The sequence below is a fragment of the Rhinopithecus roxellana genome, chromosome 14 (assembly GCF_007565055.1).
Source record: "Rhinopithecus roxellana isolate Shanxi Qingling chromosome 14, ASM756505v1, whole genome shotgun sequence".
Taxonomy (NCBI): Eukaryota; Metazoa; Chordata; class Mammalia; order Primates; family Cercopithecidae; genus Rhinopithecus; species Rhinopithecus roxellana.
This window is the reverse complement of record NC_044562.1, coordinates 64,870,338-64,882,428: the sequence shown is the minus strand read 5'-3', so window position 1 is coordinate 64,882,428 and position 12,091 is coordinate 64,870,338. Positions and strand designations below refer to the sequence as shown.

The 12,091-nt window shown below is 51.4% G+C and overlaps 1 protein-coding gene across 1 annotated transcript in view; it reads left to right on the top strand.

Annotated features, from left to right (window-relative positions):
- The window catches only part of MROH2A (maestro heat like repeat family member 2A), a 66,481-nt gene that overhangs the window by 52,946 nt on the left and 1,444 nt on the right, over nt 1–12,091 (top strand). Inside the window, exons 31-39 of the mRNA XM_030916000.1 lie at nt 14–168; nt 2,207–2,366; nt 2,446–2,639; nt 2,964–3,101; nt 3,638–3,752; nt 8,711–8,860; nt 8,971–9,153; nt 9,698–9,853; nt 11,433–11,564. Of these exons, the coding sequence (XP_030771860.1) occupies nt 14–168; nt 2,207–2,366; nt 2,446–2,639; nt 2,964–3,101; nt 3,638–3,752; nt 8,711–8,860; nt 8,971–9,153; nt 9,698–9,853; nt 11,433–11,564 (1,383 nt within the window). The remainder of the gene's footprint in view (nt 1–13; nt 169–2,206; nt 2,367–2,445; nt 2,640–2,963; nt 3,102–3,637; nt 3,753–8,710; nt 8,861–8,970; nt 9,154–9,697; nt 9,854–11,432; nt 11,565–12,091) is intronic.

Genomic DNA, 12,091 nt, shown 5'->3' with positions numbered 1-12,091 from the left:
CGCCCCTATCTAGGTGGCCGAGATCCTGAGCGCCATCCTGGTGCACCTGCCGGTGGTGGACCACCCAGAGGTGCGGCACCTTCTCATTGAAGGCATCCTGCTGCTGGCGCACCATCACCAGGAGACCATCCTCACGTCGCTCCTGAGGCAGCCCCTGCCCATGGAGAGGTGGGTGCCTTGGGGGAGGCAGCCCTGGCCTCCTGTGCGGCTTAGACCATGCCCAACTCACCATCGCGATGTGTCCCAGAAGCCTGGAGCCTCAGGTAGTACCTTGCCCTGCCCTGAAGGTCGAAGCCCTCTACCTGTACCTCCTGCAGGAGGTGCCAGCCTCCAATGAGCCACTGACAGAGAGCCCAGGCTTGTAGAACGTCGCTGCAAGGAGCTGAAATCCAGAGCCATAGCTCCCCACATGCGTGGGGCAGTGTCTGGAGTTCATTCTCTCCCAGAGCAGCTCTTTCCTTCCCTGCAAACAGAGCTCCAGCAGATCGGCTGCAGGATGTGGCTCCACGGCCTGAGCAAGCCCTGGAGATATTCCAGGCTGTCCTGATTTCTTTCAAAATGTGTCCTAAGAGGGGAAGCAACTTGTCTCAGTCTCTGAGGGGAGAATGGCCCAACCTCCAGCCCCGGAGGTGGCCATGAGTGATGCAGAGCGACCCCGTCTTTATTGGCGTTTCTCTGCAAACAGCACAAAGCTCCTGTGTGTGCTACAGCATGATGGCACAGGCAGCTGGGCATGGTCTCCCCACACGTGGGGAGTCTGTTTGGGGTGGTACCAGGATTCACCTGAGAGGAGCCAGAAAGAGCTAGGCAGTCATCCCCAGAGCAGTGGAGCCTGTGCTGGTGCAGGGAGGTGAGGAGATGTCAGGCTAAATAAGAGGCCTGGAATAGAGAAAAGAGTTTTAGAAACAGGCCCTGGCTCCAGAAAGGGCTGACCTGCCCGAAATGCAGGCATGGTCCCACCATGGAGCTGCTTCTCATAAGGGCCACCCCGCCGTGGGTCCAGCTGGGAGGGTGGTGTAGGTTTCATGATTTAATGAGGCTCAGTGGCTCATGGGGCAGTGCTGGGTGGGGGCAAGCGGGATGTGCAGTGCAGCCCTAGGTCAGGCTGGCATGCTTGGTGGCCACGTCACACTGGCTTTCACTTAGTTTGCCAAAATCTGTATTGGTTTGCTATTGCTGCATAACAAATTACCACCCACTTAAAAGCTTTGAACAACACCCACGTATTAGCTCACAATTTCCATGGCTCAGGAGTCAAGGCATGGGTTAGCTGGGCTTTCTGCTCAGGGTCTCACAAGCCTGTGATGAGGGTGTCAGCTGGGCTGCATTCCAGAGCCTGGGGTTGTCTTCCAGGATTGTCATTGTTGGTAGTTGTTTGTTGCCAGTTAATAGGACTGAGGTGCCCCTTCTTGTTTCCTTGCACCCCATGGCTTCTTTGCAGTGGGTGCTGATGAGTGCACTCTGCCCCCTCTCCATTTATTCCTGCCCCCAGGCCCCCAGGCCCCCAGGCCCATCTCCCCTCAGACCCAAACTCACCTGCTCTTGTGCATTTGGTTTTGTGGGTTCCAATACTGTTTACACATCTCTTTGTTCAACTTAACCTTGTTAAATTCTATTTAGACTTGTTAGACTCTCATTAGCCTTTTAGAACCTCCCAGATGCCCCACTCTCTGTGCCTCTCTACCTATCCTGGGGGCCTTCCCTTCTCAGCAGGGCCATGGGCTTGGACTTGGAAACCAGGAAGGCCCTTTTCTAGCTGTAGTTTGGCAGGTGGCCTGACTGCTGCAAGCGTCACTTCCCTCTTCTGTGGAATATGGAGATAAAAATACCTTCCTCAAAGATGTGTTGGGTTAGGTGACACAATATCAGAAAGCTACCGACAACCAAACCTGATGCAAATTGGGCACTAGGAGGTATTGTTGGACATGTCTGTACAGTCATCAAGCAGGTGGGGGTCTCTGGCCACCTAGCAGTGGAGCTGGGCTTCTGCGGGGGCCATGCAGAGAAAGGGGGCTGAGTGTACCATCAGGAGCCTGGGTTCTAAGCACACAAATTTTGGTGGTTCCCTCCAAAACTGAACCTCTCTGAGATTCAGTGCCCAGAGTCCAGCCCCTACTTAGGGGGCTGCCAAGGGGTTGAAAGGGATTCTTACCTGCCAGGGCACATGCCAGGAAACTCACGGTCCTTGTGCCCTAACTTTGGTTAGCCACTTGGCAGAGGTGTGGCTGGCAGTGTCGGAGAACGTGCCCTTCGCCCGGACCATGCTCCACAGCCTGATGGGCCGGCTGCAGTCACGGCTCAGCCCCAGAGTCAGTGCCACCTCCAAGGCTGACATCTGGCGCCTGGCTGCGGTGGACCCCCTGATGGTGAGTTGCAGGCACAGGCCCCAAGGCTCCTTGGGGGTCTCTGGGTAGGAGCCCGATGCCCTGGACCTTCTCTCTGCAGACCCTGTGCACCATCCACCTTCTCATTCAGAAGCTGGATGAGAATGACAAGCTCCCGGACTTCCTCCCTGACCTCATCTACACCCTCCTGCTGCAGCTTGGCAGCAGCCACCGACCAGAGACTGCCCCGCCAGTCCTGAAGATGTGGAAGCTGGTCCACACCGCTCCTCTGTCCGAGGAGATGAACCTGCAAAGGTGCTCTCGAGGGTGGTGGGTGCAAGGCAGCAGGCCTGGGCTGGGTGTAGCCACGGGCTGCCCCTTAGTTGCCAGTGGACTCCACTGAGGGGCCCTCTGTCTCTTCCTGGTGGGAGCTGATCTTACTCAAGATGCCGTTCTCATGTGTGTCAAGCACAGTGTGGTTTTCAGAGCTTGCAGATCCACTCCCTCCCTGAACCTTTCCCTCAGCCTCTTGGGCTGGGCCCAGCAGGCACTGGGTCCCCACTTCACAGATTGCAGCAGCCTCCCCAGGCCATGCGCTCCCAGTAGGGCAATGCATCACAAGCTCCCACCTCCCTCCAGGGTCACTATCAAGTCCATGCAGCTCTTGTTCAAGAGAGTCAAGAGCCAGCACCTGGCACGTGCCCTGGATGAGCAGGCGGTATGGGACCTCCTGCAGGACGGCGGGACATTCCTGGAGGGTGTGAGCCTGTTGGCCAGGTGGGCTCTGGCTCCCACAGGGTGGCAGGGGGACCTGCAGAGGCACTTCCTTGCTGGATGGAAGGGCTTCTTGTGAGGACATGGTCCGGTCATGGCTGAATGTCTTCTTTCTGGGGGAATTGCCACACCAACCTGGGACTCTAGGATGGCAGTGGTGTGCAAGACAATGAGAACCTTTTATTCAAACCCTTCCTGCTCAGAGCAGATATGAGGGCAGAGAGAGGAGGGGCTTGCCCCCTGGGCCACACAGGGTCTGGAGCAGGCCAGGGATGGGAGTTACTTCCGGGGTCCTAGTCACTCCAGAGCTGCCCTCACTCTAGTCCCCTTTGTAAAAAGGAGATAGACATTGACTGATTCACTGACAACCTCAACCAAGCCCCAGGAAAAGGAGGGAGAAGCCCAGAGATGTTAGGACATCTCTCCAGAGTTATCCTGCCAGCAGGGTCCAGGCACTGGTGCGGCCCCAGCTAGCTCTTGGCAAACATCAGGCAGGGGTGGGGCCGCCTCCACGACCTGGCACCGTCTCTCCTCTGCAGGCTGTGCATGCAGCACGTGGAGGGCCACAGGAAGAGGCTGGCTGAGCTGGTGCTCAGGGGCATGGATTCAGAAGTCCTGAGCTGCCGCATCAGCAGCACGGCGGTCTGTGTGGAAGTGAGGCACCGGGTGTGGGTGGGGTGCAAGCGGAGGGGATGGGGTCCCTGGATTCTTCTGGGGATGGCTCGTCTCCAAGGCATGGGAGTGTGGGGGACAGGCGAGCACCCCTCCTCTGAGTGCTCATTCTCTCTTCTGCTCCTTCATTCATTCATCACATGAGTAGTGCAGGGCAGGCCCTGCTGGAAACAGGCTGAGCCCTACAGCATTGTAGCTAACTGATGTGTGACCAGGCAAGTACGACGACTCAGGGGACCCAGGGAGGGCACCTGGGTTCTCACTGGGGCAGGCTTCCTGCAGGAGGGCTCAGACAGGCCGAGGGGCTTTGCAAGGCGGGAAGGTAGGGCCCAACGACCCTATCTCAGAGCAAGTATTGGAGCATCCTGAGGGCAATGATGCCCCAATGCACCCTAGGAACCAACCACAGCCCAGGCCAGAGGCCAGCCAGCATTTTCTGTAAAGGACTGCATAGTAAATTTTTGGCTTTGTGGCCAACTTGGCTGTAGCAGGAAAACAGCCACAGCCAATACGTCGACCAGTGGGCATGTGGTGTCAACAAAACCTTATTGATGGACACTGGAATTTAAACTTCATGGTAATTTCATGTTCCATAAAATTTTCTTTTCTACATTTCTTTTCCCCAACACTTAAAAATGGGAAAATGAGTTTTGGTAGTGGGTTGTACAAAAACTCCTGGAAGTACAAGACCAGTCTGGGAGGCATTCACCAAACTTTTATAGGTTCTTCAGGCCCCTCCCTGTGTTCAGGCCTCTGAAAATCTTCAAAATGAGGATGGGAAGGAGAAGCGCTCCCTCGTTGTGTCACCCAGGACCTGGCCTTTGATGTGTCTGAGTTTAGAATTTTCAGTGGCTAGAAGCCACACAGGGCTAAGCCCAGGTGCTGGAATCCGAGGGCCTGGTTAAGAGTCTCTGCTCAGTTGCTGATTGACTGAAGATGAAGTTACTTAGCATCTCTGAGCTTCAAGCTCTCCATCTGCCAAATTGGGGAAAGCAGTGCCTTCTTTTCAGGGCTTTGGTGAGAGCCAAATGAGATGGACCGTGTACACATTGCTTGCTTGGGAGGTAAGAGCTCATTAGATGCTAGTTAATTATGGCTGTTTAAAAATTAGGTTCAGCTTTTTTGGTTCCATATGCATTTTTAAATAATTTTTTTTTCTAATTCTGTGAAGAATGCCAATGGTAGTTTAATGGGAATAGCATTGAATCTATACATTACTTTGGGCAGTATGGTCATTTTCATGATACCGATTCTTCCTATCCATGAGCATGGAATATTTTTCCATTTGTTTGTGGCCTCTCTGGTTTCTTTGAGCAGAGGTTTGTAGTTCTCCTTGAAGAGGGCCCCTCACTTCCCTTGTTAACTGTATTCCTAGGTATTTTATTCTCTTTGTAGCAATTGTGAATGGGAGTTCATTCATGAGTTGGCTGTCTGCTTGCCTGTTGTTAGTGTATAGGAATGCTTGTGACTTCTGCAGATTGACTTTGTATCCTGAGGCTTTGTTGAAGTTGTTTATCAGCTTAAGAAGTTTCTGGGCTGAGACAATGGGGTTTTCTAGATATAGGATCATGTCATCTGCAAACAAAGACATTTTTACTTCCTCCCTTCCTATTTGAATACCCTTTATTTCTTTCTCTTGCCTGACTGCCCTGGCCAGAACTCCTATGTTGAATAGGAGTGGTAAGAGTGGGCATCCTTGTCTTGTGCCAGTTTTCAAGGGAAATGCTTCCAGCGTTTGCCCATTCAGTATGATATTGGCTGTGGGTTTGTCATAAATGGCTCTTATTATTTTGAGGTACTTCAATACCTAGTTTGTTGGGAGTTTTTAACATGAAGGGATGTTGAATTTTATTGAAGGCCTTTTCTGCGTCTATTGAGATAATCATGTGGTTTTGTCTTTAGATCTGTTTATGTGATGAATTACGTTTATTGATTTGCATATGTTGAACCAGCCTTGCATCCCAGGAATGAAGCTGACTTGATCATGGTGGATAAGCTTTTTGATATGCTGCTGGATTCAGTTTACCACTATTTTATTGAGAATTTTTGCATCCATGTTCATAAGGGATATTGGCCTGAAGTTTTCTTGTTTTGTTGTATCTCTGTCTGGTTTTAGTATCAGGATGATGCTGGTCTCATAGAATGAGTTAGGGAGGAGTTCTTCCTTTTCAATGGTTTGGAATAGTTTCAGAAGAAATGGTATAAGCTCCTTTTTGTATTTCTTTTTTTTTTTTTTTTTTTTTTTGAGACAGAGTCTGGCTCTGTCACCAGGCTGGAGTGTAATGGTGTGATCTTGGCTCACTGCAACCTCCCACCTACCAGGTTTAAGCAATACTCCTGCCTCAGCCTTTCGAGTAGCTGGGACTACAGGCGTGTGCCACCACGCCCAGCTACTTTTTGTATTTTTAGTAGAGATGGGATTTGACCATGTTGGCCAGGATGGTCTCAATCTCTTGACCTTGTGATTCACCCGCCTCTGCCTCCCAAAGTGCTGGGATTACAGGCGTGAGCCACAGCGCCCAACCACCTCTTTGTATTTTTTGTAGAATTCAGCCTGTATAGCCAAGACAATCCTAAGAAAAAAGAACAAAGCTGGAGGCATCACCCTACTGGACTTCAAACTATACTATAAGGCTACAGTAATCAAAACAGCATGGTACTGGTACAAAAACAGACACACAGACCAGTGGAACAGAATAGAGAACTCAGAAATAAGACTGCACCTCTACAGCCATCTGATCTTGGACAAACCTGACAAAAGCAGTGGGGAAAGGGTTCCCTATTTAATAAATAGTGCTGGGAGAACTGGCTACCTATTTGCAGAAAATTGAAACTGGACCCCTTTCTCACACATTATTATACTCAAGATGGATTAAAGACTTAAATGTAAAACTCAAAACTATAAAAACCCTAGAAGAAAATCTAGGCAATACCATTCAGGACATGGGCATGGACAAACATTTCATGATGAAATCACCAAAAGCAATTGCAACAAAAGCAAAAATGGACAATTGGGATCTAATTAACAAGCTTCTGCACAGCAAAAAAGACTATCATCAGAGTGAACAGGCAACCTACAGAGTGGGAGAAAATCTTTGCAATTTATCCGTTCAGAAAAAGTCTAATATCCAGAATCTACAAGGAACTCAAATTTACAAGAAAAACAAACAATCCTATTAAAAAATGGGCAAAGGACATGAACAGACCCTTCTCAAAGAAGACATTCATGCAGCCAATAAACTTATGAAAAAAAGCTAAATATCACTGATCATTAGGTAAATGCAAATTCAAACCACAATGAGATACCATATCGGGCCCGTCAGAATGACCATTTATTAAAAAGTCGAGAAACAACAGATGTTGGCAAGGTTGCAGAGAAATAGGAATGCTTTTACTCTGTTGGTGGGAATGTAAATTACTTCAACCATTGCGGAAGATGGTGTGGCAATTCCTCAAAGATCTGGAACCAGAAATACTGTTTGACCCAGCAATCCCACTACTGGGCATATACCCAAAGGAATATAAATCATTCTGTTACAAAGATACATGCATGCGTATGTTCGCTGCAGCACTATTTACAATAGCAAAGACATGGAATCAACCCAAATGCCCATCAATGATACACTGGATAAAGAAAATGTGGTACATATACACCATGGAATACTATGCAGCCATAAAAAGGAATGAGATCATGTCCTTTGTAGGGACATGGATCAAGCTGGAAGCCATTATCCTCAGCAAACTAATGCAGGAACAGAAAACCAAACATCACATGTTCTAACTTTTAAGTGGGAGCTGAACAATGAGATCACATGGACACAGGGAGGGGACCAACACACACTGAGGCCTGTTGGGGGTAGGGTGGGGGAAGAGAGAGTATTAGGAAAAATAGCTAACGCATGCTGGGCTTAATACCTCGGGGATGGGTCGATAGGTGCAGCAAACCACTATGACGCACGTCTACCTATGTAACAAACTTGTGCTTCCTGCATATGTACCCCAGAACTGAAAATAAAAATTAGAAAAAAAAAAAATTAGATTCAGCTTTTAAGAAGCAAGCTATTTAAATTCCTCAAATTTGATGGGGATGGATTATAAATGATTTTTTTTTTTTTTTTTTTTTTTTTTAATGCTTGCTAACAATAGTGTAGGGCTTTACTCTTTGGGAATTTTCCCAGAAGAGCATTTAAAATAGGTTGTGATAGTTGTATTCACTGCTCTACCTGGCCCTGAATAGGTGCTCAGTGTATGTTTAAATGAACTGAAGTGCTGTAGGAAGCTCCTGTGATTGCTGATGTTGGTGTCTGGGACAGAATGGAGGTGGACTGAGTGGGAGACAAAACATTTGGAAGCTTAGAGCAACTGTGCCTAATGGGGGCTTAAGGAACTGGATGTGGGAACAGTCAATAGACGCTCACTTCTCCTGTCCCTGGACTCAACAATTTGCTGTTCAGTTTTCTTTTCAGGCCTCTTTCAAACATACTCAGGTGCTTGCATGCACACACGCACACACATGCATGCACACACATGCATACCAGTGAGGTTTTGGCACTTGGGGTACTAGACCAATAGTAATTCTCCTGAAAGTGAAATTCATGTTTTTTGTGCATTTCTGTTTAGATGCGGGTGGGCGTGGCTCTTGTATTTGGCAGTGGCTGTTATGTTACCTGAAAAAAATAAATGACGAAATTATATCTATATACACATATATATATAACACTTATCTAGCATTCCCCCCATATTTCCTTATTAAATCCCCACACAGACGCTGAGGCAGGTACTAGCATCACCCCCTTTTTATAGGGAGGAAACAGGCTGTCAGAGCCCCTCCCCTCCTGCTCACAGAGCCACCAATCTGCATTACCTCTCCTCCCACATCCCACTTGCTGCTGAGAAATGAGCCTGCCTTGGGGATAACTGCCAAATGTCCTCCCTTCCAGTTCATGAGCGACCCAGTTCTGTACCACGAGAAGCTGCTGAAGCCAGCAGTGTTGCTGCTGGAGAAGGGTGCTGACCAGGAGGAGGATGAGGCCCTGCGGGTGCTGTCCCTGCGTGCCCTCGGCAACATGGCCCTGGGCGCCCCCAAGAAGGTACTGTGCCCGGCCCTGGGCCGAGGTCCTGGGAGCTGAGGGTGCAGGCCGGGTGCCCCGGTCAGCCTGGGAGGGAGGGTGCAGGCTGAGGGCTGCCCATGCCCCTCCAGGTGAAGCAGTACCGGAAGGTCTTGCTGGAGAAGTGCCTGGGCCCCCTGAGGGAGCCGGTGAGCACCAGTGTGACTGCCGAGGGCATGGAGGCCTTGACCAAGATCCTGGCTGAGCTCCGAGAAGGGGATGTGGGGTCCTCTTTCGACGCCATGTCTGAGCAGTGCAGAATCTTCTTCGACAACGTGAGTCCGATGAGAGCCTCCATGAGCTTGCTCGGTGAAGGAGTGGGCACTTCTCAGACCCTAAGGAAGAGACAGGCCCTAGAGCAGAAAGAGCCAAGGCTCCTGCTGGGTGCCAGTGTAGTGACTGGCTGATCACGGGATCTTGTAAAATAAAAAGTCTTCCAAGTTCCAGAGAGTCAGTGCTGTCAAGTGAGGGCTCCTGGGCCCCTGCAGCCCTGCTAGGAGGGAAGGGTGTCCCCCTTTTATTCCTTGCACCTACAAATACCCCCAGGGCACCTGCATCATCCTGGGCCTCTGCTAGGGAAGGCTGTGCACTCAGATCCCGCACAAGCCCTCACCCAGGGAAGAGGCGGGCACAAAGACCAGAGCAACGCCCAGCCCCTTGAGGGCTACGAGATCCCTGCTGAAGGAGAGACTCCACCCTGACGGAATGATCCAGAAGGCTCTGCAAGGGCCAAGGCATTGGGTGTTCCTTGGAGAATGGCTGGGGTTTCGCTGGGCTTCCTGCTGCCTGCATATCAGCCCATGTCCATCCCGGTTACAGGAGAGCGAGCTGCTGCGTCTGAAAGCCTTCATCCTCTTTGGGAAGCTGGCAAGGGTGGTCGGGACGTCCAAGAAGCATTTCTTCAAAGGGGAGGTGAAGAAGGCCTGGATCCCCCTCATGCTGCACTCCCAGGACCCCTGCTTCAGTGCAGCCCAAGTAAGAAACACCCTGGGCTTTATGTCCCGGTCTGGGGCCCGGTCCCCCAAGGAAACAGGTTCTTGGGTCTGCTGGCTCGGTGAGCTGCAGGATTTTCTCCGCCTCAGTCGGTTTTCTCTGAGATCCCAGAGGCCACAGCCTGCTCCCTGCTGCCCTCCATCCCTCACAGGCTGAGGAGAGAAGCCATCTGAGATGACCTGCAAAGCCACCTCACTAAACAGTCTCAGCCCAGTGTGGGGGGACATGGTGTGGTGGCTGCCTATAGCCCTCCTCTGCCCAAATCCTTTCTTCTAGCAGATTCTGTAACTGGCAGGTCACTTTTGAGTATTAGGACTCAAAATACCCCAAAGTGGTCCTGTCCACTCCCTGCTCCCTGTGGGGCAGGTCCATGATGGGATGGGAGCGGGCCTGGCTTCTCCCTCTCCACGGCCCAGCTCCTCTATTGCTTTGGGGCGGGAGGAGGGAGAGGGAGAGACAGATTTGTTAGTAAATGAGTCTTCTCATTGAGCTGCTGCCTCTCAGGCTAACCCTGGCTGGCTGGGGACCTCAGGCTCCTCACTCCCTGCATGGACCACAACCTTGACTGCCCTCTTCTCTCCCTAGTCTCTTCCTACAGACTTGGGGGGTGGGGTCAGGAGGTGGCTGATTTGGGGAGGTTCTGCCCCCACCTAGTAAGCCTTGGGATGCAGCTGGCCCCACATGACAGAAACAAAATGGCCATTTTCAGCAGATGCCTTGGACCCCAGCTGTGGGGTCACAGGACAAGTTCCCTCAATCCCATCACTGTGAGGGCAGCAGTTTCCAGGTGGGGTGGAGCAGGTGGCCTGGGTGGCCCTGGTGGCCCAGGTGGGCCTTACAGGCAGTGAGGGGTATTGAGATGCACGCTCCCTAGACCTGGGCTTTGCACTCACCACCTCAGCTTCCGGGCTCTGCCACATCCCTCTGCCACACCATCCCTGGCCACCCTGGGCACAAAGTGTCACTGCTCAGAGGCTCCTTTTCCTTGCCAGTCCTCACCACCCTGTCTTCAGCCCACACTGTTCTTCCATGTTTTATCGACACCTGTCCAGTGGGGTGGGAGGGCTTCAGGGAAGGAACCAGGGTGCACCCAGCAAGGGTGACCGAGAGTGAGGAAAGGGCTACCGAGGCGGAAGCATTTTGTCTTCCTGCCCTACCGTCTCCAGAAGCTGCGGCCAGCAGGATGGTCACAAGGCAGGAGCTGGTGGACTGGGCCTGGGAGGTGAGGACACATGCCCAGTCTTGCCTGCTCAAGCCAGGCTCCCACCTCCGATCCCATGGAGGGCTGGGTCCTAGACAGGGCTGCTGACGGCACAAAGGTGCTGGCTGAGGGGGTGGGTGGGACTGCATCTGGCCCCAAGGGGCTTTTTATAAAGGCACATGCAGCCATGTTCAAGCTGGCAGGGGCTCAGGTCCCAGGTGGCCTCCCAGGAGCCACCAGCCCTGCCTTTCTTTGGTGAGGCTTCTCTGGAGCTGCCCTCTGGCTTCTTGCCAGCCTCACCCCTCCGGGGAACCACCCTGGCCTGGCTGATGCCTCTGCTGCCGTCCTGTGTCCCTGCAGGCCTGTATGGCTACCATGTTTCAGTGTGTGCACTTCTGGGGCTGGAAGTCCCTGGAGCATCCCTCAGGGCCAAGTGATACCACTACTGATGACAAGATGACCGTTTTCCAGACAACCATGTGCTCCATCCTGGTGAGAAAGCCAAAGGGGAAACCAGCCCGTCCCAGGTGGCCACACGCTGCTTGGAGCTGGGGGTCTGAGATTGCCAGAGCTCTTTCTTGGGGCCCTATGTTTAGCTTCTACACGTGCAATGTTGAGACCAGCACTGTGCAGCAGAAATAGAAGGCAAGCCATGTGCCCATTTCAGCTGTCTGACGTTTCTTTTAGTAGGCACATCCAGAAAAGTACAGAGGTGAAACTAATTTTAATATATTTTATTTCACCCAAATAACTAAAACGTGATCATTTCAACATGTAATCAATATAAAAACTATTATTGTGACATTTTAAAATTTTGGGGGTACCATCTTAAAGCCCAGGGGGCACTTTACCTTAGTTTAGCCCAGTCACACTTGAAGTGCTCCAGGGTTACACGAGGCTTGTGGCTACCATGTTGGACAGCACAGGTTCTCTGGTCAGATGGGATATGAAAAATGCAACATGGGGCTGATGGTCCTTCATTTGCCAGCTACTCATCTGCTGTGTGATGCTGGGATGGG